We start from the raw sequence: 26,020 nt of genomic DNA on the forward strand, positions 1-26,020 counted from the left end.
TGTTTCATGCTTTGCCTTGCTGGTTTGTATCACATGCAGATCAGATGAAGGGGAAAGTGGTCTCTTCACAGACTCTCTAAATGGATAATATCCTGCATCAAGTGGAATATTCCACCTACGTGGACTGCACAGTTGCATCTGCTTGAATCTGGATCCTGATTTGATTGAAAAGAAATGGTTATTTACTGTAACTGTGGTTCTTGGAGATGTGATACAGATGTGTATTGCATGACCCACTCGTCATCCCCTCAGCAGAGGGGTCTGGTCTCTGGGCATTTGGTGTGAAGCAAATGAGGGAGGTTGAGGCGATGGTCATATGGCCAGGGGAGGAACTATGAGCACAAGGCATGAGTGCTACTTCCTATAGGTACTACTAGGCCAGGGAGTTTCAAACTTGGCCTGGCCTGCGCCGCTTCCCGCAGCTCCCATTGGCCGGGAACGGTAAACTGCAGCTGCTGTGAGCAGCCATACCTGCGGATGCTTAGATAAGCAAAGCATCTTATAGCCCACCAGGGGCTTACCCTGAACAAGCCATAAACCAAGTTTGGGAACCCCTGTACTAGGCAAAATTCTCCAGCTTCCAGTGTTCTGGTTATGCATGCACCTAAGTGGAATATGCCTGCATCACATCCCAAAGAACCACAGTTACAGTAAATAACCATTTCTTTTCTATCAAATCAGGATCCAGATTTTCATGATTCCACCACATGGTATCAGAGATGATCTCAGTAAATGGATAACAGAACGTCTTTTTGCTTCTTCTTATACACCGCTACCTCGATATAACGGCACCCGATATAACCCGAGTTTGGATATAATGCAGTAAAGCAGTGCTCCGCGGGGAGGAGGAGGGGTTGCGCACTACAGTGCATCAAAGCAAGTTCAATATAACACGGTTTCACCTATAACGCAGTAAGATTTTTTGGCTCCCAAGGACAGCGTTATATTGAGGTCGAGGTGTATTCCCAAAAACTCATTTTTTTGACCCCAGAAACAAGACACCTACCCTGTGGCTTTAGTCTGGTGTCCTCCCATGCTGATTTCACACGCCCTCATCAGTCTGTTTTCCTGTTGACTTAATATGCAAATGAGGCTCTGTTTGTGTTGGTTTATTCCGCTACTTTACATCAGAGATCTAGGCATATGGGTAAATCCACATTTTTTTTGTTTAGGAAAAACTTGTTTATCAACCCTGCTTGGTTACCTAGTTTAAACATATTTTTAGTATATACATACCAACTTCTTGTATGACACTTGTACATACAACTCACAATTCTTAGGATGACCAGCTTTTATTTTATATCTCATACAACATTCTTTATGTATAAATACTATGACAGCAATGTATTAGGTGTAGTGAGATTGTCAGGCCTGATAAGAGATGCTGTTACATGACAGTGAACCCTTTGCCAGTTGTCATGGAGGGGCGTAGAGGATCACACAAATCAAAGAAAAAGTGTCAAGAGAACATTTACAAAAAAACTCTATAAAGTCTCTGAGCATTTGGATTAGGTACCACAGGCGTGGAAGAAAGTATATTGACTTTTATTGCAAATGTCTTTCAACTTTATGCCAGCAGAGCAGTCCAAAGCAACTTCAGCATAGAGGCGGATCTGTACTTTGTTTTCTTGAATAATTTTTTTCAACATACTAATATTCTACAGGCTAGAACACTAAAGAATAAAAATTGACTTTAGATTAATTGATCAAAAAGCAAAGATATTATATGTATTCATGAGTTGAATGAAAGCTCAGCTAGTGCTGAGTACAGCTGGTTGGAACATTTCCATCTAAGTAAAATTTCATCAGATTATGTTGTTACGTTGAAGTCAGAATATTTCACGAAGACGTGTTAGTTATGACTAATTTATGTCAGGAAGATGTGAGGAAGAGAGAGAGAAACTTCCTGAATACAAAAACTCTGATTTCGATCTGAAAAGGGATATTGTGACACAAATTCCACTTTCACAAAAACATTGGAAAGTTATTGCAGAAGGAAAACAAATGTCAAAAGTTCTTATGAAACAGAATTGTCATCCGGTAGCCAGTTCTCATAATGGCTCTAGCTACTTATTTGAATATTAAATGTAATTAGTTAACATAATTTCAAACCTCAGTATTGTCAGCACATAAGGAGGTAAACAATAGGCAGTAAGGCTTTCAGACTGGGCCTTATGGAAAGTGTCCACAAGGAACTGCACCGGCAATTCAATGCTTGCGATCAGTTGCCAGAAATCTGCATAAATGAATTACAAGTACAAAAATGTCCGTGGAAAAAATGGATGCCCAATTTAAATATCAGGCCAGATATTTACTGACTTGGCACATTAATGTTTTAATCCAATCAAAAGCCAAGATTTTATTAAATTGTAGTGTTCCTTTATCCAGTTTTGTTAAGTATTCCCAATAGTTCAGAATTTTGTATGTGATTATGTTGCTATTTGTCCACTGCTTATAGCCAATACAGCCTGCTAATAAGATTCCCCCTCCTCCCCCCATCATGAAATTAGGGAAATATCTTTTAGAGCAGAATCTTGCAGCTTTAGCAAACTGAAAAAAAAAACAGACCTATTTTTTTACCTGAAACAACTAGCACTGACCTAAAACCACTACAGGTAGATACAGTCATGCTATCTGTCCTTTGACCACTGAAATGGCATATAAATTAAGAAGTATGAACCTTTTGATGAACAAAAACAGAAACAAACATTAGTATTACTTGTTTTATGGAACGGTATCAAAAAGCTCTTTGCTACAGTAGAGAGGAAATCTGTATATGTCTGAATGAGGAACAGTGAGTGATAATGTTTGGTGAACCTTCAGAGATCTGAAGTGTTGGTTCAGTGTCTGTTACTTGAAGTTTATCCCAACCATCTTTGCTCTGAAAATTGTACTAGTTTGGATCCAGCTCAAGTATGGGATTGATATTTTTTTAAGTTCTCACTTTGCCTTTGATAGTTTGCATCATATCTAGGAGTATGACATAGGCTTAATTACAGACAATTGAAAAGCCTGTTACCAGTCTAAGAAGCTGAGGTGTATTAAGTGTTCAGGGTGACTGTAGGCTTAAAATAAGATAGGTGTTAAAATATTGACTAACAGAGAGAAAACAAGAAGGATACTTTTGTGTCCCAGGATAAGTTTCTACATGGGCATTTAACTTGTCTTTCTGATCCATCTTTTTAACTTCAGTTATTATGTTTCCTTAGATGCTATTTTCATGCATTTCCTGTAACCTCGTGAATCTAACTCCCTATCGCTTTGTAATGCCATGTGGAAAATCTGAGTTGAGAAGACCCAGCTCTGAATGTTAGGGCCCAAAATAGCTGAGGACATGCAGCAATTCTAGTTTTGAAATGTTATCTTTTTTCTTCCTTTCCTCGGATGCGTCTTCCCAAAATAAGAAAAGACTAAGCCAGTTATAATAGTGGGCTTTCTTCCCTTTTCCTCATAGAAATACATGACCAAAATAGACCCTCTTTATACCCCTTCTCCCTGGCAACCCTGTAACCCTACCAAATTCAAGGTCCATTTTGGTCAATTTCACGGTTATAGGATTTTAAAAATTGTAAATTTCATGATTTCAGCTATTTAAATCTCAAATGTCACAGTGGTGTAATTGTAGGGGTCCTGACCCAAAAAGGAGTGGGGGGGGGGTTGCAGTACTGCTTCCCTTCTGCACTGCTGCTGGCAGCGGTGGTATCTTCAGAGCTGGGTAGCTGGAGAGCAGCTGTGGCTGATCAGGAGCCCAGCTCTGAAGGCAGAGCTGCCATCAGCAGTAGCACAGAAATAAGGATGGCATGGTGTGGTATTTCCACCCTGACTTCTGCGTTGTTGCTGGTGGTGGCTCTGCCTTCAGACCTGGGCTTCCAGCCAACAGCCACCAATTTCCAGCCACCCAGCTCTGAAGGCAGCACAAACTGCAGAAGTAAGAGTAGCAGTACTGCACCCCCCCCAAATAACCTTGTGACCCCCCTGCAACGCCCTTTTGAGTCAGAAACTTGAGAATTTGAGTAATTTGAGAAACGCTGGTCTCCCCTGTGAAATCTGTATAGTATAGGGTGAAAGCACACAAAAGACCAGATTTCATGGGGAGAGACCAGATTTCACAGTCCAAGATATGTTTTTCATGGTTATGAATTTGGTAGGGCCCTACCTATAGCAGTCCTCTTCTAACAGTGATCTTCTAAAGAAACCTGAACACTTCCTGAAAAGTGATCATCTTTGTAGGGAGATGCCTTTCTGGTCATTGTATTCATGCATTTAAGGACTAGATTCTGCCATCATTACTGACTTTGACTAGTGCCTCATTGAAATCAGTGGAACTGCTCGTAAAGATTATTCAGTGTTAATAAGGGTGGCAGAGTCTCTAAGCAGTCCTGATACTACCACCCTTATATTCATGTTCCGTAGCACCCTTCTTCACAAGTAGTGACTCTTGTTGCAAGTGGCCCAGATTCAGTGAACCTTCCTCCAGTTGAGTAGCATTTCCTCCAGAAATAATGCCATGGACTTCACATAGCATAAAGCATCATTTAGTGTGAACAGGGGTATCAGAATCTGGCTCAATGAGACTACTTTGGGGTAAGGTATTACTCAACATGAGTAAGGGTCATCAGCCCTAGAAGTAATAATTTAGCAGATGTTCTGGTGGTAAGAAAGATAAAGTGTACCCTAATAATGTGGTCACAGAAAAAGAAAACAATTTAAAAAACCCCAACAGTTTAATTTAAAAAATAATCCTATAATACCAAGATTAATGTTTCCCAACGGTTACTTTTACTGCTGACTGTATTAATACACAAAGCTAAGACATACTAGCAAACTAAACTGTCACAGAAGGAGATTTCACTTATCTTTTGTCTCTCTCTTGTAGCTTTTGACTTGTATTATGGTTTTGTAATAATTTAGTTCCAAGATTACTGGAACTTTATGGAAAGTGATTCAAGATTGAATTTAGACCCAAGGTATATATGGTAAATTATGGTAGTTGAACATTTGGCATGTGTTAAATTGATGGCATGTTGTAGACAGGAAGAAATTCAGAGGAAATTGTTGCTGCAGCCTGAGGTTGGTATTTAGATTTTAAATCAGTCTGGACTCTTATTCTGAATGTTAACACAAAGCTGTATTGACAGTGGAGCTGGTTGTGAGAAACGGGTCACTTTGAAAGTCAGGAGGCTTGTTCGACCTGAAAGTGCAGTAAAAAAAATGCTATTGAATCCTTGGCAAAAGCAGAGAGTTACACCATTCACATTTACATGTATCTGTTCATGTGCAGCCAGAGACAAAAGACTGACATAAAATGCAATATTGGGATTACCTTCTGAAATGTAAATTAGAAGCAGCATTGCGTGGTATTATTGTAGTTTCTGCCATTACAGGGATGCATGTATTGAGTCTCATCTCAGTGCATTCTTTTGAGTGCACTTTGAACAAGTGTTAGATCCAGGCTTGAATTCATAAACCTCCCATTTCAACAGAAATTTGTACCATCTAAACAAATCCTGTGTTACTTTTTGTGTGTTTAATTAAAAAGCCATTCATTTTAAAGCTACTGTGTATTTTCAAACAGGGACTTTAGTGCTTTCAGTTAGAAGCTAATGAAATCCTCCCAGGCAATAGGCAGTCTTATATGATATAAGAGGACAGATTAAGACCTCTTTGGAGGAAATAACCTTTAATATTCCTTCATATTTGTCTTAGTATAATTCCCAACTCTGGACCTTAGTGTCCAGGATATGGGTACTAACCTAAGTCCTCTAAGCCTAATTACCGGCTTAGATTCTGTAGCGCTGCCACCAATCAAGAATTCCAGGGCCTGATACCCTCTGGTCCCCCCAAAACCTTCCCTGGGGACCCCCAAGACCCAGATTCCTTGAGTCTCACAACAAAGGGGAATGAACCATTTCCCTTCCCCCTCCTTTCTTCCTCCCAGCTCTTTCCCGCCCTGGGTAGACTAGGAGACCACCGTGATTCAATTCCTTGAATCATCACACCAAGAGGAATGTTACCTTCCCCCTCCCTTCTTCCCCGGAGAGAGATACAGAGATCAACGCAGAGAGCAGGTTTTTCTTGCCTCCTCCCTTTCCTTTCTCCCACCAATTCCCTGGTGAGTGCAGACTCCCTTCCCTGGAGTTTTACAAAAGATAATCAAAAAATCAATTAGATTCTAAAAGAAAGAGGAAAACTTTAATAAAGAAGGAAAAACATAAAAATTGTCTCTGTAATCAAGATGAAATATTACAGGGTCTTTCTAGCTATTAGACAATAGAAAGAAGCTTTCTCCAGCAGAAACACAATTTAAGCTACTTCCAGCAAGTACACATTTGCAAATAAAGAAAAACAAGTTAAAAGACTATAACCGCCTTTACTTACTCACTATTCTGAATAGACAAGAGACTGTAGCAGGGAGATTGGCAGAAACCTGGTTGCACCTCTAGTCCCGTCCAGGACCCAGAGAGAACAACGCACAAACCCAAAACCCACAAACAAAGGCTTCCCTCCACCCAGATTTGAAAGTATCTTGTTTCCTGATTGGTCCTCTGGTCAGGTGTTTGGGTCCCTGTTTGTTAACCCTTTACAGATAAAAGAGACATTAATCCTTAACTATCTGTTTATGACAATATTAAATAAATAAATGGGTTTTTTTTGTAATTATAGTGCCTTTTTGTAGGTTCAGCATTAGATCTAAAGATGTACTAGCACACAAGCAGTTAAACAGAAAATATTCCAAACGTCTTACAGTGTTTTCCTGTCCAGTTCAGAGAGAACTCCCATAATAATTGCAGTCAGAGAATTGCTATTCAAATGTGAATGAACCAGACCATTAAAATTGTGAGGGTTGGAGGGTTTTCTTAAGGCTCCAGATCCCCTTACTTATTAATGGTCATTTTTTGTACAGGGCTAATGGTGTCTGAGATATGTTACAAATATTGGATAGGGTTCCTGGTTTGAAGATTTTATTAGAGCTTACAATCTAATTTCTATATGTCAATTTACTTCACAATGGGAATTGCAGGTAATGTACATTTTTGCAGCACAAACACCCACAGAGATGAGCTGCGGTAGTGGCCAGTTTTGGTTTTGCATAACAAATACCAGGCGAGGTTTGAGTCCAGGTCCCATCTGATCTGAACCAGCAAAGTTCAAAGGTTCTCACTTGTTTTGTCTCCCTAGGGCAGTGGCTCTCAACTTTTCCAGACTACTGTACCCCTTTCAGGAGTCTGATTTGTCTCAGGTACCCGGAAGTTTCACCTCACTTAACAACTACTTGCTTACAACATCAAACATAAAAATACAAGAGTCACAACACACTATTACAGAAATATTGCTTACTTTCTCATTTTTACCATATAATTATAAATCAATTAGAATATAAATATTATACTTACATTTTAGTGTATAGTATATAGAGCTCTATAAACAAGTTATTGTCTGTATGAAATTTTAGTTTGTACTGACTTTGCTAGCGCTTTTGATGTAGCCGGTTGTAAAATAGGCAAATATCTATTTTAGATGAGTTGATGTACCCCCTGGAAGACCTCTGCGTACCCTTAGGGGTACATGTAAGCCTAGTTGAGAACCACTGCCCTAAGGGACACACCATGGTGGTATGGACGGTGCAGAAACAATACCAGGGTTGGTTTGGATTTTGATATATTTTATCTGTCAGTGTGTGGAAGGTACTCAGATAAACTGTGACCCCTCGCAGTATTAAATAAGACATTATTACTGACATCTCAGAACTGATACACTTTTAATTTGGTTTGAATATGCTCTTGGAAGTTATCTACATCGAGCCTACAGTGTAAGCCTGTTGACTTTCATAGAGTTCCACCAGGGATGCAGTTTTGGTCCTTTTCAATTGGTAAAGGTTTCAAAAGAAAGATGAGGGTCTACAATAACTGAAAGGTTATAATCGTCTGTATCTGTCAGATATGGAGAATTACTGGAGATGACACTTGGGGACCTTCACAGCTGGAAATCTTATGAACTTTCCCCTTTTAACAATGGATTGTGGGAAATGATCTTTTATTTCCAGTTAAAATTGTAGCTTTCAAATTGTGATTACTGCAACACTTGAAAAGAACATTAGCCTTGAACTATATGTTTTCCTGAATGATGGTTAATTGCTTGTCAATGACTCACAGCTCCAAGACATTAGAAATCCACTGCTAAGTTAGAAAAAAATATAGCCGTGTGTTGGTTTAGGATTTTGCATATCCCTAAAAGACTGTGGTGAAGATTTTCAGAAGTTGCCTGAGGGGGTTGGACACCCTACTCCCATTACAGCTATTGGGAATTCGGTGTTCACATTAGATTGGTGGCTTTGCAAATCACAGCCTACAACACTGGTATATGTATATGGTGAACAAACATTTTCTTTTGTATACTATGAATAAAGCAATGTATTTATAGTTGTCACACAGCATTATTACTGTACTAATAACATTAGCAGGCTATAATTCTCTTTCTCACACATGCGCGCGCACACACAGGGTACGTCTACACTACGGGATTAGTCCGATTTTACATAAACCGGTTTTGTAAAACAGATTGTATAAAGTCGAGTGCACGCGGCCACACTAACCACACTAATTCGGCGGTGTGCGTCCATGGTCCGAGGCTAGCGTTGATTTCCGGAGCATTGCACTGTGGGTAGCTATTCCATAGCTATCCCATAGTTCCCGCAGTCTCCCCCGCCCCTTGGAATTCTGGGTTGAGATCCCAGTGCCTGATGGGGCAAAAATCATTGTCGCGGGTGGTTCTGGGTAAATGTCATCACTCATTTCTTCCTCCGGGAAAACAACGGCAGACAATCATTTCACGCCCTTTTTCCCTGGCAGACGCCATAGCACGGCAACCATGGAGCCCGTTCAGCTTTTTTTTTTTACTGTCACCGTATGTGTACTGGATGCCGCTGACAGAGGCGTTACTGCAGCGCTACACAGCAGCATTCGTTTGCTTTTGCGTGATAGCAGAGACGGTTATCAGTCGTTCTGTACCGTCTGCTGCTATCATGGGTGCCCCTGGCTGAGGTCGGCCGGGGGCGCAAAGGCAAAACTGGGAATGACTCCCCGAGTCAATCCCTCCTTTATGTTGTATCTAAAAATAGAGTCAGTCCTGCCTAGAATATGGGACAAGTGTACTAGAGAACCAGTGTATCAGAGAGCACAGCTGCTCCATGTCAGATCCCGCAGAAATGACGAGCAGCATGCCATTCACGGGAGTTGCCCCTGCAACAGCCCCACCCGTTGCTTCCCTCCTTCCCAACCTTCCTGGGCTACCGTGGCAGTGTCCCCCCCATTTGTGTCATGAAATTATGAAGAATGCAGGAATAAGAAACAGTGACTTGTTAGTGAGATAAAATGAGGGAGAGGCAGCCTCTCGCTGCTATGACAGTCCAGGCAGAACATTAAGCGGTGCGGTGGAGAGGAGCCCAGCAACCCGCTGCTATGATAGTCCAGGCAGGACAGAAACTTTTATTTACACATGAAAGGGAGGGGGCTGATGGAGCTCAGCCCCCACTTGCTATGATGAAGACGGTTACCAGCCGTTCTGTACCATCTACTGGGAATGACCAGGAATCATTCCTATTTTTACCCAGGCGCCCCTGGCCAGCCTCACCTGAGGCCAGCCAGGAGCACTCACGGGCTGATGGTGACGATGGATAGCAGTCATATTGTACCGTCTGCCACCAGGGAGGGGAGAAGAGCGGATACTGCTCTTCACTGCTGCAGCATCGCGTCTACCACCAGCATTCAGTAGGCATAGGGTGACATTGAAAAAAGTCAAGAAATGATTTCTTTCCCTTTTCTTTCACATGGTGGGGGGAGGGAGTAAATTGACGAGCTATACCCTGAACCACGCTGGACAATGTGTTTGAACCTACAGGTACTGGGAGCTCAGCCAAGAATGCAAACAGTTTTCGGAGGCTGCTGTGGACTGTGGGATAGCTGGAGTCCTCAGTACCCCCTCCCTCCCTCCATGAGCGTCCATTTGATTCTTTGGCTTTCCGTTAACGCTTGTCATGCAGCACTGTGTAGCCTGGAGATTTTTTTCAAACGCTTTGGCATTTCGTCTTCTGTAACGGAGCTCTGATAGAACAGATTTGTCACCCCATACATCGATCAGATCCAGTATCTCCCATATGGTCCATGCTGGAGCTCTTTTTGGATTTGGGACTGCATCGCCACCCGTGTTGATCAGAGCTCCACGCTGGGCAAACAGGAAATGTAATTCAAAAGTTCGCGGGGCTTTTCCTGTTTACCTGGCCACTGCATCCGAGTTCAGATTGCTGTCCAGAGCAGTCACAGTGGTGCACTGTGGGATACCGCCCGGAGGCCAATACCATTGATTTGTGGCCACACTAACCCTAATCCGATATGGTAATACCGATTTTAGCGCTACTCCTCTCATTGGGGAGGAGTACAGAAACCGATTTAAAGAGCCCTTTATAGCGATATAAAGGGCCTCGTAGTGTGGACGGGTACGCCGTAAAATCGGTTTAACGCTGCTAAAATCGGTTTAAACTCGTAGTGTAGACTAGGCCACACACACATATTAAAGGCCAGCCTTCTTCTGTTTGTTTAAGGCAGTCGACTAGTGTAACCTTAGTTGTTCCCAATTAATAGGACCAAACTGAACTCTTAGAGGTTCGAGCCTCTGGGGCAGTTACAGATCATTTAGTTTAGTGGAGGATAGTGAATGACACAACAAGTAATTGAATTAAAGACTTTATTTAAAATAAAAGAATTAGGTAAAGCAAACGGACATTACAATATAACCATACACTGCATTTATACTCACATTCCAAAATGTAGTGGTGCATCCGGGGTTGATCAGCCTTTGGATGAGAAGAATGTGTATGTAATCCTTTCTCTAATGAATGATGCATACTAATCTAAAATTACTAGCTTTTTTATGAATGTTTGTTTTGTAATTCTTTCAGTTTGTTTATAAAAAGGTAACCTATGTACTTAGGTTCTGATCTATAACCTCTGCTTCTAGTTCCTATCACAATACAAATACTGAATAATAATAATAATAGGTTGCTTTAAAAAATGTCATGTTACCCCTCTTCTAATCTCCTTCTGTTGTGTACTGCATCTTGTAATTTTATTCTAAGAACCAATCAAACAGTGATTAGGCATCCAAAGTTCAAACCGAGGTCATCTGGATTTTTGACTGTGTACTGATTTTTGTATTGACTCCTAAAATTCAGAAATAGCCCGGTCCCCTCGGTGCGCAATAAAAGTTGACACGTTCTAGTGTGTTTGGCATGCCAAGATATAAGGAATTTTCAGGATTGAGGGTATCCTGGTGAAGAATGATTAGATTTCTTATGCAGCAAGGCTGCAGGTCTCAAAGTACTAAGGGCTTGATCTAGCAAAACTGAAGTTGAAGGACAGATTCCAGTTAATTTCCTTGGGAGTTGGACCTGAGCCAAAGCCACCAAATGTATTGACATTCACTGGATCTTATGTAAAACTTGCGTTGTGTTATTCAAAGATTGTCTTCACTTTGATTATTCCAAAGTCATGGTCTGAAGTGTAGAGGAACTCTGTCCAAAACATTTATATCTCCCACGTCACCATGAATCGGTTCTGAAATACAATTTACTATTAGATTGTCACTGCATTAGAGCAGATAAAATAAAATCTCTTAAGTCATCATCCTGAAATTATTGTCAGAGGTGAACAAATATGGAGGGCACAGCAGACTTCTGAGTCATATTGAAAATGAGAACAAAGAGCTAGAATTTGATGCAATGGTAAAAGTGGAGCTAGTAGAATGAGCCAAAGATGATGTAGGTGGGCGATGTGATCAAAATGACTGGCAAGGAAGACTATCTTACCAGCTGCATTTTGAATTAACTAGAGGTAGCAATGTGGTTGTTGTGGAGACCAGAGAGAAAAAGTTTATGTAATTAAAACAAAAAATGATAATGACTTGGATAAGTGTTTCAGCTGTATGGAAAGAGCGAAAAGAGCAGGTCTTTCAAATGTTATGTAGGAAGAAGCAACAAGATTTGGACATGGCATAGAAGTATGCAGTGAGGGAGCTGGGAAAGTCAAAGATGACCCCCTCCCCCAAATATTACAAGCCTGGGTGACAATGAGCTAGTTAGTGTTATCAGCAGTGACAGAGGATGAGGAAACTATAAAGGAACCATGGTAAGTTTAAAATGACATTTAGGTATCCAGGAGACCAGATGTATTTAATCAGAGAAGCACCAAGAAAGGTGAAATTTTAATCAGTTGAAATTCCTGCGGTTCTTTTGTTGCAGAGTGTACTTTTCTTTTATAAAAACAATTAGCAGAAAGAAAAATGCAGCTAGTAAATTACGGTTCTGAAAATTCTGCTTGAGAGTACTGCCTTTTGGAACTGAGTATGTATCAAAACACAGTAATTACTACTCAAGGAAGGACAAACTTTTGTTTAGTGTGGAGAACAAATCATCAGATGATTCACATTAATGCTATTCTTAATTTTTGCAAATTAAAAAAAAGCAAAAGGAATTTTTTTTTTAAAGATTACCTGAATAGGCATAAAAGTATTATTCTATTTTTTTCCTTATCTAATGGTTTTGTATCTGTACTTAATTATATATTTAAACCACTTAGGAGTAAAGTACGTAGAATTAAAAACCAAAAATTTATACGAATGGAGTTATTGCACAAGATATCAGTTTGTACTTTTGTTCGCACCATCGCTTAATTTATTTCATAGATTCATAGACTTAAGCTCAGAAGGGACCAGTCTGACCTCCTGCACAACGCAGGCCACAGAATCTCACCGACCCACTGCTGTAACAAACCCCTAACCTATGTCTGAGTTATTGAAGTCCTCAAATCATGGTTTAAAGACCTCAAGGTGCAGAGAATCCTCCAGCAAGTGACCGTGCCCCATGCTGCAGCAGAAGGCAAAAAGCCTCCAGGGCCTCTGCCAATCTGCCCTGGAGGAAAATTCCTTCCCGACCCCAAATACGGCAATCAGTTAAACCGTGAGCATGTGGGCAAGACTCACCAGCCAGACACCCAGGAAAGAATTCTCTCTAGTAACTCAGATCCCACCCCATCTAAAATCCCATCACAGACCATTGGGCCTATTTACCTGCTAATCAAAGATCAATTAATTGGCAAAATTAGGCTATCCCATCATACCATTCCCTCCATGAACTTATCAAGCTTAGTCTTGAAGCCAGATATGTCTTTTGCCCCCTCTACTCCGCTTGGAAGGCTGTTCCAGGACTTCACTCCTCTAATGGTTAGAAACCTTCATCTAATTTTAAGTCTAAACTTCCTAGTGTCCAGTTTATATCCGTTTGTTCTTGTGTCCACATTGGTACTAAGCTTAAATAATTCCTCTCCCTCCCTGATACTTATCCCTCTGATATATTTATAAAGAGCAATCATATCTCCCCTCAGCCTTCTTTTGGTTAGGCTAAACAAGCCAAGTTCTTTCAGTCCCCTTTCATATGACAGGTTTTCCATTCCTCGGATCATCCTAGTAGCCCTTCTCTTTACCTGTTCCAGTTTGAATTCATCCTTCTTAAATATGGGAGACCAGAACTGCACACAGTATTCCAGATGAGGTCTTACCAGTGCCTTGTATAATGGTACTAACACCTCCTTATCTTTACTGGAAATACCTCGCCTAATGCATCATAAAACTGCATTAGCTTTTTTAACAGTCATATCACGTTGACGGCTCATAGTCATCCTGTGACCAACCAATACTCCAAGATCCTTCTCCTCCTCTGTTACTTCCAATTGATGTGTCCCCAATTTATAACCAAAATTCTTGTTATTAATCCCTAAATGCATGATCTTGCACTTTTCACTATTAAATTTCATCCTATTATTATTACTCCAGTTTACAAGGTCATCCAGATCTTCCTGTATGATATCCCAGTCCTTCTTTGTGTTAGCAATACCTCCCAGTTTTGTGTCATCCGCAAACTTTATTAGCACATTCCCACTTTTTGTGCCAAGGTCAGTAATAAAAAGATTAATTAAGATTGGTCCAGAAACCAATCCCTGAGGAACTTCACTAGTAACCCCCTTCCAGCCTGGCAGTTCACTTTTCAGTACTACCCATTGTAGTCTCCCCTTTAACCAGTTCCTTATCCACATTTCAATTTTCATATTGATCCCCATCTTTTCCAATTTAACTAATAATTCCCCATGTAGAACCATATCAAATACCTTACTGAAATCGAGGTAAATTAGATCCACTGCGTTTCCTTTGTCTAAAACATCTGTTACCTTCTTAAAGAAGGAGATCAGGTTGGTTTGGCATGATCTACCTTTTGTAAAACCATGTTGTATTTTGTCCCAATTGCCATTGATCTCAGTGTCCTTAACTACTTCATTTACTCTGAGATGAGTTTTGTTAATTTGGGTTATGCACCAATAACATTAATAATGCTCCCAGGACTGACATTCTACATGCTGTTAAATTAATACACTTTCTTAGTACCAAACCAAAATATATGTTAAACAAAAGATCCTCTGAAATAACATCCTGGACCACGGGAAGGAGGTCCTTGAATTCCACCTGATTCCACCTAATTCCAACTATTTCCACCCACTATCAACCTCAGGCTGGACCAGTCCACACAAGAGATCCACTTCCTGGACACTACAGTGCAAATAAGTGATGGTCACATAAACACTACTCTATACTAGAAACCTACTGACCACTATACTTACCTACATGCCTCCAGCTTTCATCCAGGACACACCACATGATCCATTGTCTACAGCCAAGCCCTAAAATACAACCGCATTTGCTCTAATCCCTCAGACAAAGACAAACACCTACCGGATCTCTATCAAGCATTCTTAAAACTACAGTACTCACCTGGGAAAGTGAGGAAACAGATTGACAGAGTGAGATGGGTACCCAGAAGTCACCTACTACAAGGTAGGCCCAACAAGGAAAATAACAGAACACCACTGGCCATTACGTACAGTCCCCAGCTAAAACCTCTCCAGCACATCATCAGCGATCTACAACCTATACTGGAAAACAATCCCCCACTCTCGTAGGCCTTGGGAGGCAGACCAGTCCTTACTTACAGACAACCCCCCCAACCTGAAGCAAGTACTCACAAGCAACTACACACCACACCACAGAAACACTAACCCAGGAACCAGTCGCTGTAACAAACCCCATTGCTTTCTCCGTCCCCATATCTACTCTAGTGACACCATCATAGGACCCAACCACACCAGCCACACCATCAGAGACTCATTCACCTGCGCATCTACTAATGTGATATGTGCCAGCAATGCCCCTCTGCCATGTACATTGGCCAAACCAGACAGTCTTTACGTAAAAGAATAAATGGACACACATCAGACATCAGGAATAGTAAACTATAAAAGCCAGTAGGAGAACACTTCAGTCTCCCTGGACATTCAATAAGAGATTTAAAAATAGCCATTCTTCAACAAAAAACCTCAAAAACAGACTTCAAAGAGAAAGTGCAGAGCTACAATTCATTTGCAAACTTAACGCCATTAACTTGGGCTTGAATAGGGACTGGGAGTGGCTGGCTCACTACAAAAGCAATTTTCCCTCTCTTGGTATTGACACCTCTTCATCAGTTATTGGGAGTGGACCACATCCACACTAACTAAACTGGCCTTCAACATTGGTTCTCCAGTTGTAAGGGAACTCCCTTCTCTTCATGTGCCAATATATATTTATGCCTGTATCTGTAATTTTCACGCCATGCGTCTGAAGAAGTGGGTTTTTTACCCAAAAAAGTTTATGCCCAAATAAATCTTTAAGGTGCCACCGGACTCCTCCTTGTTATCCTGTTAAAGAGCAGACCTGTGACAGATAAAAACTAATAATGCAAGATTATCAATTGTAGGAGCTTTAACTATATTTTATTTTCTGGAATATAGTTCTGTACATGACTAGTAGTAATTATGTACTTCAAGATGCTTGGTAATATTATTGTGTCAACTGACAGAGATTTAAATGGGCTGGTTCATAAAGACCACTGGGGCCAGCTCCTCAACTGATATTAGTTGGTGGAGCTACATCAGTTTACACTAGTTGAGGAGCTGCCCCATGCTTTGTTTTGTTTGAATCTGTGGCATATAATATCAGTTGATTTATTGTTCCCTGATTTATTGATGAGGGTCTGAAGACAAGACCCTGGCCTGTGGAATTCACTTCAACCAGCAGTTCATCAAAGCCTGAATTTGTTGATCTTCAGGTCATGGCACAAAGCCTTCCTGTTCTCCTAACCAATGGAGGAAAAGAGGCCAGGATGAATAGATGGATTGGAGTGATGGGAAAGCTTTAGGCGGATCTCTGGTTTTTTGGATATTGTGTCCTAATTGTCATTTGTACTTGTTATAGATATGCCATTTTAAACCAAAATACTGATGAGGCACATTTTAGATAGATACTTAACTCTGAAAAAGTCAAGTAGTACAGACTGAAGGTCTCAAGTTCAATCCACAAAGATGACCACAGTGTGTCTGTTCATGAAGCTGAGCAGTGTTACATCCCTGTCACACATTCTGCTCCTAATTTCCTAAATAGAATTATCTAGGCAATGCCACTGTTGCATTTGAATGTGCTAAGCTGTTATTTGTTGAGCATTATTCTGTCAAATGGAATTTACATTTTAAGGAGATGTTCTATAACTTGTCAGATTATCTCAAAACTCTAGTTAAATATTTTGCAAAATTCTTGCTCCATGTATAGATTAATAGAAATCAGAGAAGGAAAAGATATCTTAGGTCATTTAGTCCCTCTGCTGCTGGGGCAGGGTTGTTTCCTACAATATACTTTTTCAGCACTTTATCCAGTTTTCTCTTAGGCCATGTCTTCACTGCATGCTAACAACAGGTTCAGCAATTGCAGGCTATTCAGTGTATGGTAGCCAAACCCACTTCAGCATGACCATATGTTGATATAAGCATGCTGCTGTCATGCCCCATGTCCACACGAGCACTGTATCTTGATTTCGGTCAGTCAAAGGCACATTCCACCATGATTCTGCACATGCTCAGCACATAGTTAAACTGTCTCTTATCCAATTTGGCGCCTATCAAGATAAACATTTCTCAACTAGGGCAGCAGTTTACCTAAAAATCACAGCACGACTGTTGGAGGGAACAATGTACCAGCTTGTCCACATTGACACAAGCCAAATTTCTGGAACACCCTGGCATCATGCACTCAATTCAATGTTAGTGTCCATCAATATGCCATGGTGGCCCACAAGGCCTTGTATGATGGAGTAGTATCCTTTCCTGTTAATGTACTCGCTTGTTTCAAATGGCATGCATAAACTAGAGATATGCCATCAGTCACACCTGCACAGTTCAGGAACACCATCCATTCAAACCCTGCAATTATTTCAGGAATATTTCCAATTTTTACAACCAGGGGGGCAGGGGAAGAACAGCACAGCATTGATTGTTTGGCATACCTCCATGATTGCTGTGCCACCACAGAATCATATAACTGGAAGGGACCTCAAGAGGTCATCTAGTCCAGTCCCCTGCACTATGGCTTTGCTGACCCCGAACTGATTACCAACAAATCTATAACAGTCTGGTGTTGCCAGCATGGCCACAACTAAAAGGTAGCACATTTTTTCGCAAGGAATACCATTCTCTTTGGTCATTCAAAAGAGACAGAGTTTCTACCCTTTCCTTGGGACTATTCACCAAAGCAATAGATTTCCTTGATCCTAAGTTTAAATATTCCCTGTCTTAATTTCACCCATAAATCCTACTTTTACTCCACTGACTTTAATGCCAAATGACTGAGTAAGGATCTCAAGATTTTGCTCACTTTGCATATTTTCTATGATAAAATATTTGCTCCTTTATTTAAAAGCATTTGAAAGAGAGATTTAGGTTTTACATTATATTAATCAACTCATACTAAGCCGTATTTGTCTGAAAATGTACCATTTAACTGAATATTGAAGACTGCACAATTTTTATCTTTATAACTCAATTTTATTTTAGATTCATATTTTATATATTTTTAAATGCATGCTGTTGCATATGCAAAATTCATGTGCATTTGTATGCCTAAATTAATAAAATTACCATTTTAAATTATTTTTTGATTTTTGTACTATAATATCAGTTGCATACATAACTGACTATTTGGATGAGTAAGTGGGCATTTGCAATTGAATTACATTGACTACAATTGTGGTAATTATGTATGCAAATAAATATTGCACAAAAATACACAAACATTGTTGTCTGCCAAATTGTGTACACTAACACATTTTTGGGTGTTTATAAGTCTGACCTGTAATATATTACAGCTGAAATAAGAGATTTGTAAATTGTAATGGTGGTAGCAGGTTAACTGGTATATTAGTCTTTCATTAAGACATCACAGTGTGTTAAGAATTCCGCCTCCTATTATAGTCATTGCTACTCTGAAAAGGACAAAGTAATAAAAGTGAATCACCACAATAATTATGGTCGGTGCATTAGCTCTGTAAATTCATGTTCAGAAGCTGCCTTGCTGAAAAACTCCTGCAGGAAAGTTTCCTAATCTACATTTTTTTTATGGTTAGTACCAAAAAATAGCTATTTTACTGAAAAACATATGTCCAGCTTCTGATGGTGATGCTCAGGTATGGCTCATTTAGGAGTGCAGAATCCGTAATGCCAGCCCACATAAATACACACAGTGGAAGTTGCAAAATCTCACAATTGTGTGTTTCAAGACAGCCATGGCACCTCTGTGAATTGGTCAGAATGGCTGCTTTTATTTATCATTTATTTCCAGTAACAAAAATCATATGTGAACATAGGCCAGAAATTTTCAGTTCACATTAGTGATGGGGAAGGGAACACTTGAATGAGGATACTCACTCATTTGTATGGAATGACTGATAAAAACAAACTTTATCACAATAATCCAAGGAAACTCTAAAACTCAGTTTGCCTGCGATGTCCGTTCTGTATTTTTTCTTTCACTGGTACACTTGCCAAGATGATTCACCTGGTTGGTGTGAAGACCACATTTGCACCTCCTTCAGTTTGGCAGATTCAGTTTGCATAAACTTCCAAATTCTGAATACGGAATCTAAGCTGAACCTCTTTTGGTATGGAAGTGTAGTTACAAATACCACGGGAATAATAATAATTGGCATTTAATAGCAACTTTCATCCAAAAATCTCATTATAATTTACAGACACTGATTAAGTCTCACATCTCCCACTAGGACATAGTTTTGACAGATATTGCAACCACATACAACACCTCTGGGTTTATGTATCACTGTGGGCTAGCGACAGCCTGCAACTCCAGGGGGGAGGGTTATCTTAGCTCGGGGGGGAGGGAGAAGGGGAGAGGTGATTAAGGTGAATCACTTTGGTTTTAAATACCTCCAGAGATGTATCACTACGTGGGATGATTTGCGTATGCTGGTTCAAACTGAGTTTTCCAGAGACCATCAGACAAAGAAAGTGTCAGGAATCAAGGTCTGTTGCAAAGCTAGTGTCCAGGCAACCTAACAATTGCAGCTGGCTTGTAGTAGGCTGCCTGGTTGGCTGTTCTGCCTGACTGGTTGGAAAACTTAGCACACTGGCTCTTAAGCCCAGCATCTGCAGCAGGTCAGTTTGAGTGGCTGCTAAAAGCATTTGCCCATGGCTGTGATAGCTCCTGCCTTGTTCTAGCCTTGCCTCACTCTGGGTAACCTGGTTCTGACCCTGGGCTCCAACTCCTGACTGGCTGTGGCTCTTGGCTCTGTCATCTGGTTCCAGTGCTGACCTGGGCTCAGATTCCTGGGTACTGAATCTTATTCTGACCATTAGACCTGATTCCTGCTCTGCCCACTTGGCATGATTGCCCAGATCCCAGTCACATGAGAGAAAGAGCTTTTCCTATAAAAAAGACTGAACTGACTCAGGACCTCCTTTCTGATCCAACACGTGGACAGGACCTTCTATCCTTGTGTAAAGGTTGGAAATACTGGCTTACTAGGGCCCCTTAAGACGGATGGGTGATTCCTGGGATGTTCAGCATATGTTTACATCTGTTTATTGTTTTTATCATGTTTTCTCTGTAATGCTTTTACCTTTTAAGAACATATCTGCTAGTTTAGCTGTGTGGTGGCTTGCAGGGCCGGCTCCAGGCCACAGCGCGCCAAGCGTGTGCTTGGGGCGGCATGCCACGGGGGGCGCTCTGCCGGTTGCCAGGAGGGCGGCAGGCAGCTCCGGTGGACCTTCCGCAGGCGTGCCTGCGGAGGGTCCGCTGGTCCCACAGCTCCGGTGGAGCATCCGCTGGCACGCCTGCAGGAGGTCCTCTGGAGCCGCGGGACCATCGGACCCCCCGCAGGAAAGCCTGCGGGAGGTCCACCAGAGCCGCAGGACTGGCGAGCGGCAGAGCACGCCCCCCCCACCGCGGCGTGCTTGGGGCGGCGAAATTGCTAGAGCCAGCCCTGGTGGCTTGTGACTACTGGCAATACACTGATCATAGCCCTTAGAGGGAAAACAAAGCACAAGCACTGGTCTTTCGGCCGGCTGGCTCTCTGTGGATATCCCAGTGTAAGGCAGGAAGTTGTGAAGCCTTAAAATTCCCCCTCTTAGAAAGGAGTGGAACAAAGTTACCTGCCCAGAGACAGGTGATGGCTAGAGAACTGAGACCTAACTGGGCGCTCCTGGCATGGACCACAGAGCAGAGACTAAAGGTGCAGTTACCCTGAAAATGTGACAATACAGTCAGGATCATCTTCATTTTAAGATGGGAGAACTGAGGTACAGAAAGGTTAAGCAACTTTCTCAAGCATACGAGAGAGCCAAGAGTAGTACCCAGATTTATAGAACCACAAATTGTAACAAAGAAAATGGTGTTTTTCTTTCTTTTTCCTTTTTTTTTTTTAACTGAACGCAATTCCCTAGGAAATGCTGCTTAAAGTGTGAGGCAGGCCCCATTGTAGGTATAACTGATCAGTGGGAGGACTAGGGCATGTATCTCAGTGGCTCTCCAGAGACTCTGCTTTTGTTCAAAAAAGAATTAAGGGCCAGATTTTTAAAGGTATTTAGGTGTCTAAAGATACAGATAGGCACCCAGTGAGAATTTTCAGATGTTCCTATCTGCATTGGTAGGCACCTAAATACCTTTAAAAATCGCCTTAATCTCTAGTTGCTGTGGAGAAAACCTTGAAAGTGTCATCTAAGTGTAACCAATGGCAGTGATGTCTGCCTGAGTTTGCAGAGAGCTTGAAATATTAATTCTGAGATGTATGCTGCTCCATTCACTTCAATGGGTACTGAAGATTCAGATGCCAAAGATGAGACTTAAATGTCAACATTATTTACGGTTTCACTGTTTACTAAAGCATGCAAGAAAGGAGAGGAAGATTATGAAAATCTGCACAGCCTGCTTGTCACAACAGACCACTTATTTTGGGTGGGCCTTGGTTAGGTTAATGGGGAGAGGTGATTTCATTTTCCTGAAGGGAGGCTGTTTTCATACGTCTGGGAAATGCTGCTCTGAAGTTTAATTGTCATAGATGTTGGTGTAATTTTTATCTACATTGCTTGATACAGATAAGCTGTTGGAGGGCCAAATGAAGCCAACAATAAACAGTCGATTGTAATGCTGTACATATCTAGATTGTGTATCATGTCCATTCATTTTCCTATACTTGTACATTAGATCCTACCTATGCGTACAGTGCCTTAGCTTGGTCACTCCTCTGACATCTTGATGTCGACCTGTATCTCACTGCCTTTTGCTCTAGATTTCTCTACTCTACGTTTCACATTCCAAGTCCATTGGATCCTGAGCCAGATCCCTTTCTCACTGGTTCAGTCCCTGCTTCATTTCACTCTGTTTTGCAGTGGATCCTTCACCACAATTCGATGTGCCATGTACTGACTCCTGGAAGACACCTTCATCCCATGCTTCATGTCCTAGTGCAGCATAAGCCCTGTCATATTTTAAGGCTTTGCATCACAGAATCTGTCTTAACCCAGCCTCCTGGTTTTCTTCAGAACTGCCCTACCCTTCAGCTCAGTCAGACTTTCCCTCACACACTCAGAGACTGATTCATTCTCTCACACAATCTCTGACATCATCCCATTGCAGTAGCGTATTCTCTCTATGTTGGCTAGTCAGTGCCTTTCAGAAATGATTGGCTATATCCTCCTGAAGTGTGGAACCACTTGTCTGTGCCATCTCTAATATCCCCATCCTCCCCTTCCCCTGAAAAAAAGCTTTTAGAAAGGCTCCACAGCACCACTCTCCCTTTTCTTGACTTGTAGAAAAATCTCTTGGACACAGTTTTAATTATATTAGTTAAGAGTCTTTTTTAGTTACATTCAAGAGCTGTGTGGTGCTGGTGACTAATGTAAAGCACAGGCTTACTGATGCTGAATATGTGTATCCAGAAAGCACACATGATTTTTCAAGAGACTGTTTTTCAAGTAGCACAGATACATTTTTGTTTCCATAACATTTATGCTTTGTGATATGTTTCTGTCCTTCTGTTCTCTTTCTTTTTGCCATTGGCTCCTTTCCTCTCTTATACAATGTGTATTTTCTCAAGTGGATCTAGAATAACATTTTGATTATGCTGACAAGAACAGCAACACCTCTGTAGATTGTCCTAAAGCAAAGGCATGACAGAATAAATGATTATAAATAAATTCTCATTCTATACTTTCTGCGTATGCAGTGCTTCACTTCCTCTCTCCACAGGGCAAATGCTCTGGCAAACAGCTTCCTCACATGGCATATCAAGTGCTGAAGCAGATGTTGACATGACAGATGCAGTTGTTCTCTTGCCTGCTAGAACCTAGAAGTTGAACCCAGGTTCCAAGAGTATGGAAATCTCTCTGTGCAAGACACCAAGGATTAAGAGACAGTGTGTTGCCTGTGCTTCATAATATACACTATAAGAGATACTCTTACTGAGCCATTATGTAGCACTTCATTGTTTACCTTCAAAGTGCTGTACAGAAAAGCCAGTGCACACTACTAATTCCCCATAGAGATAAATAGTTTTTTAGTTGTAGAATATGGACAGGATGGGTAGCTTTGAAGTAATAGCACTGAGTGGCTTGGTATCTCATTTCCCCATCTCTAAGATGGGGGTAACAATACTACCTTTCTGTCCCCTTCGTATTGTCCATTTAAACAGTAAGCTCTTTGGGTCAGGGACTGTCTTTTACTGTGTGTATGTACAGACCTAGTGCAATATGGCCTCAATTCAGCTGAGGCTTTCAGGCACTGTAAGATGAAAAAATTATATTAATAGTTAATATGATGCAGGCTGAACTTTACTGATCAGTCACATGGCTTTTTCTTGCATCTCATTCCCCTCTTTCCATGTGTCCATTGTTTCACTGGACTTTAAGTTCTTTAGGAAGAGACAGGTCTTCCTTCAGGCCTGGTCTGCACCAGGGGCGGGGAATCGATCTAAGTTACGGAACCTCAGCTACGTGAATAACGTAGCTGAAGTCAACGTACTTAGATCTACTTACCGCAGTGTCTTCACTATGGTGAGTCGACTGCTGCTGCTCCCCCGTTGACTCTGCCTGCACCTCTCGCAAGCTGGAATACAGGAGTCGATGGGAGAGCTATCGGGGATCGGTCGCTGCCCGCTGATCCGGCCAGTAGTGAAGATATACGTGTGCCCTGTCTCTTCCATATGTCCCTTTATATGTCTGTAAAGGGTTATGTCTTAGTGCCCATAGTATGGTTGATACTAAATGTATTTTAAGTGTAGTAGTTACTGTATTGTAGCAGTTTCTTGGTATATCATTTTTAAGCACTGACAAGTGTGTTCAGTGCTGTGCAACAGCCAAATGAAGGTAAAGTCTCCACCCACAGAGCTAACAATCTAAAGGACAAAGATAGATCAGCTAGAAACATACTGGGAGACAACACAGAGAATGGATCTAACATATAATAGGATTTGTTTTTTAAATTTGTGAGTATTATGGAAAAATGGATTTTCCAAAGGGATTAGAATTAAACGAACATTTTTAATATATAGTGTGTGTGTATGTGTGTGTGTTAAATAAATAACAATGAAAGCGTACTAAATAGAGTAGTAATCATTTGCCTTTTCATCATTTCCAGCTTCATTGTTACAAAAATGTGAATAATTATGCAGTTATTTAATATCTCATCTTTCTTTTTAAAGTATATTTCTAAATCACCTGTCCAAATATTAATGTTTAACATAAAATCTGTTACAGAATATCCCTCAATCTGCAGCATTATGACTGTTTTAGTAAGAACAGGAATTTAAATTGCTCCCATGTTATCAACTTAAAATTAAATTGATAAACACTTTGGGCTCCATTATCCATTCTGTTGCCAGTTTTACGTCACTGTAACTCCACAAAGGAGTTATACTCATGTAAAGCTGGTATAATGCAGGGGAAGCCGAGCCCTTTAAAATTAAAGTTTCAATAAACCACGTGGAATAATAAATCCTAGTGTTCAAGGTCTACGTATCATAACTTCACACCAGAATAGAGCTGGAGAGCTGCACCAGACGTTGATCGATGTCACAGATCTCAGTGCTTGTGAATTTTTGACATTTCCATATTGATTGCTACCACAGCTTTAGGCATTAGAGTTTATTAAACCAACCATTTCTTGGCTGATACATTTCAGGTGGGATTCCATTCGTCTTGACTGGAGAGTTTTTTCAGCCATCTCAAAAGCCTGCCGCATTTATGATAGCTGGGACAGTCAACTGGGTCTCCAATTTCTCAGTGGGACTTCTTTTCCCTTTTATTCAGGTACACACTTTATGACAGTTAACTGTATGATAATTGAATTAATAGTTTATCATCAGATCATTAAGAAACTTTCTTTGTTGTGAAGTGGAATGAAACCTGCACCTCCTTTTGATGCATTTCAGTGTGTCAATTGTAAATGTATGTTATGCTGAAGTTCCACTTAACGGAAAGTGAGGAGGAAAATATTATATTGTGGGCTTGTGAACAATAGCTTATTTCTGGTGGGGAATGTGGGTGTGACAGGATCCCCCCAGAGTGCAGCCTGGAACCAGGATGCTGCCTAGGACTGTGTCCCCTGAAGTCTCCCCCGCCTTGGCTGTCTCTCACAATGCCTTGCTAGTCACCAGCAGCAACCCTTCCAGGCGCTGTGATCGCTCAGCACAGCTGCATGTGGAGCGCCCACACCCAGCTGGATTGCGTGAATGCTCCCAGAGCCACTCGTGAGTCACACAGAGAAAGGCACCAGAGCCAAATCCCCCCTGCTCCCAGCACTGTACCCCAGGAATATACCATCTTGCATGGCTCAAGATGGGCAATGCAAATTTATTAATTGGTTCACCGCTTCAACAATGGAAAGTGGATATACATCAGCCTTTGTCAAACCAGATTTACACCACACTTCATACAAACTCACTGGTAAAGATAAACAATTAAACAAATTTATTGACTATAAAAGGTAGACTTTTAAGTGATAGGCAAAAAGTCAGAGTCAGTTACCAAAAGAAATAAAATATAATCACGCATTCGAAACTCTCAACCCTATTAGACTGGGCAGCAATCTTGGAATCTTATCTTCTCAGTGTCTTGGTTGCTTGCAGCATAGGTGGGGGCGGGAGAAGGGCCCAGTATGTGTCCACTTTGTCTGTTTTATACCCTCAGTCCATGTGCTTGGGGAGCACAAGTCCAGGCATGTCTGGGGGGCATTGCTGAGGGCTTGTCTACACTGGCAATTTACAGCACTGCAATTTTCTTGCTCAGCGGTGTGAAAAAACACCCCTGAGCACAGCAAGTTTCAGCGCGGTAAAGTGTCAGTATAGAGAGTGCACTGGCGCTGGGAGCCACACCCCTCACAGAGGTGGTTTTTTTTAAAGCGCTGAGACCACACAAGGCACATTAAAGCACTGCCGTGGCAGCACTTGAATTTTGCCAGTGTAGACTAGCCCTGAGTCTCTTCAAGCAAGGTTGAGCAGGTAAGTCATCGCATTGTAGCTCCCTTGCTGGACAATGGCTGTCGATGGGTT

At 41.3% G+C, this 26,020-nt stretch overlaps 1 protein-coding gene across 2 annotated transcripts in view; it reads left to right on the forward strand.

Moving 5' to 3' along the window:
• SLC2A9 (solute carrier family 2 member 9) overlaps positions 1–26,020 on the forward strand; it is a 180,547-nt gene that overhangs the window by 122,783 nt on the left and 31,744 nt on the right. For both annotated transcript variants that reach the window (XM_050947776.1, XM_050947775.1), the window contains one exon: positions 24,652–24,779. In XM_050947776.1, coding sequence (XP_050803733.1) covers positions 24,652–24,779 — 128 coding nt within the window. The remainder of the gene's footprint in view (positions 1–24,651; positions 24,780–26,020) is intronic.

The sequence above is a fragment of the Gopherus flavomarginatus genome, chromosome 3 (genome assembly GCF_025201925.1).
Source record: "Gopherus flavomarginatus isolate rGopFla2 chromosome 3, rGopFla2.mat.asm, whole genome shotgun sequence".
Classification (NCBI taxonomy): Eukaryota; Metazoa; Chordata; order Testudines; family Testudinidae; genus Gopherus; species Gopherus flavomarginatus.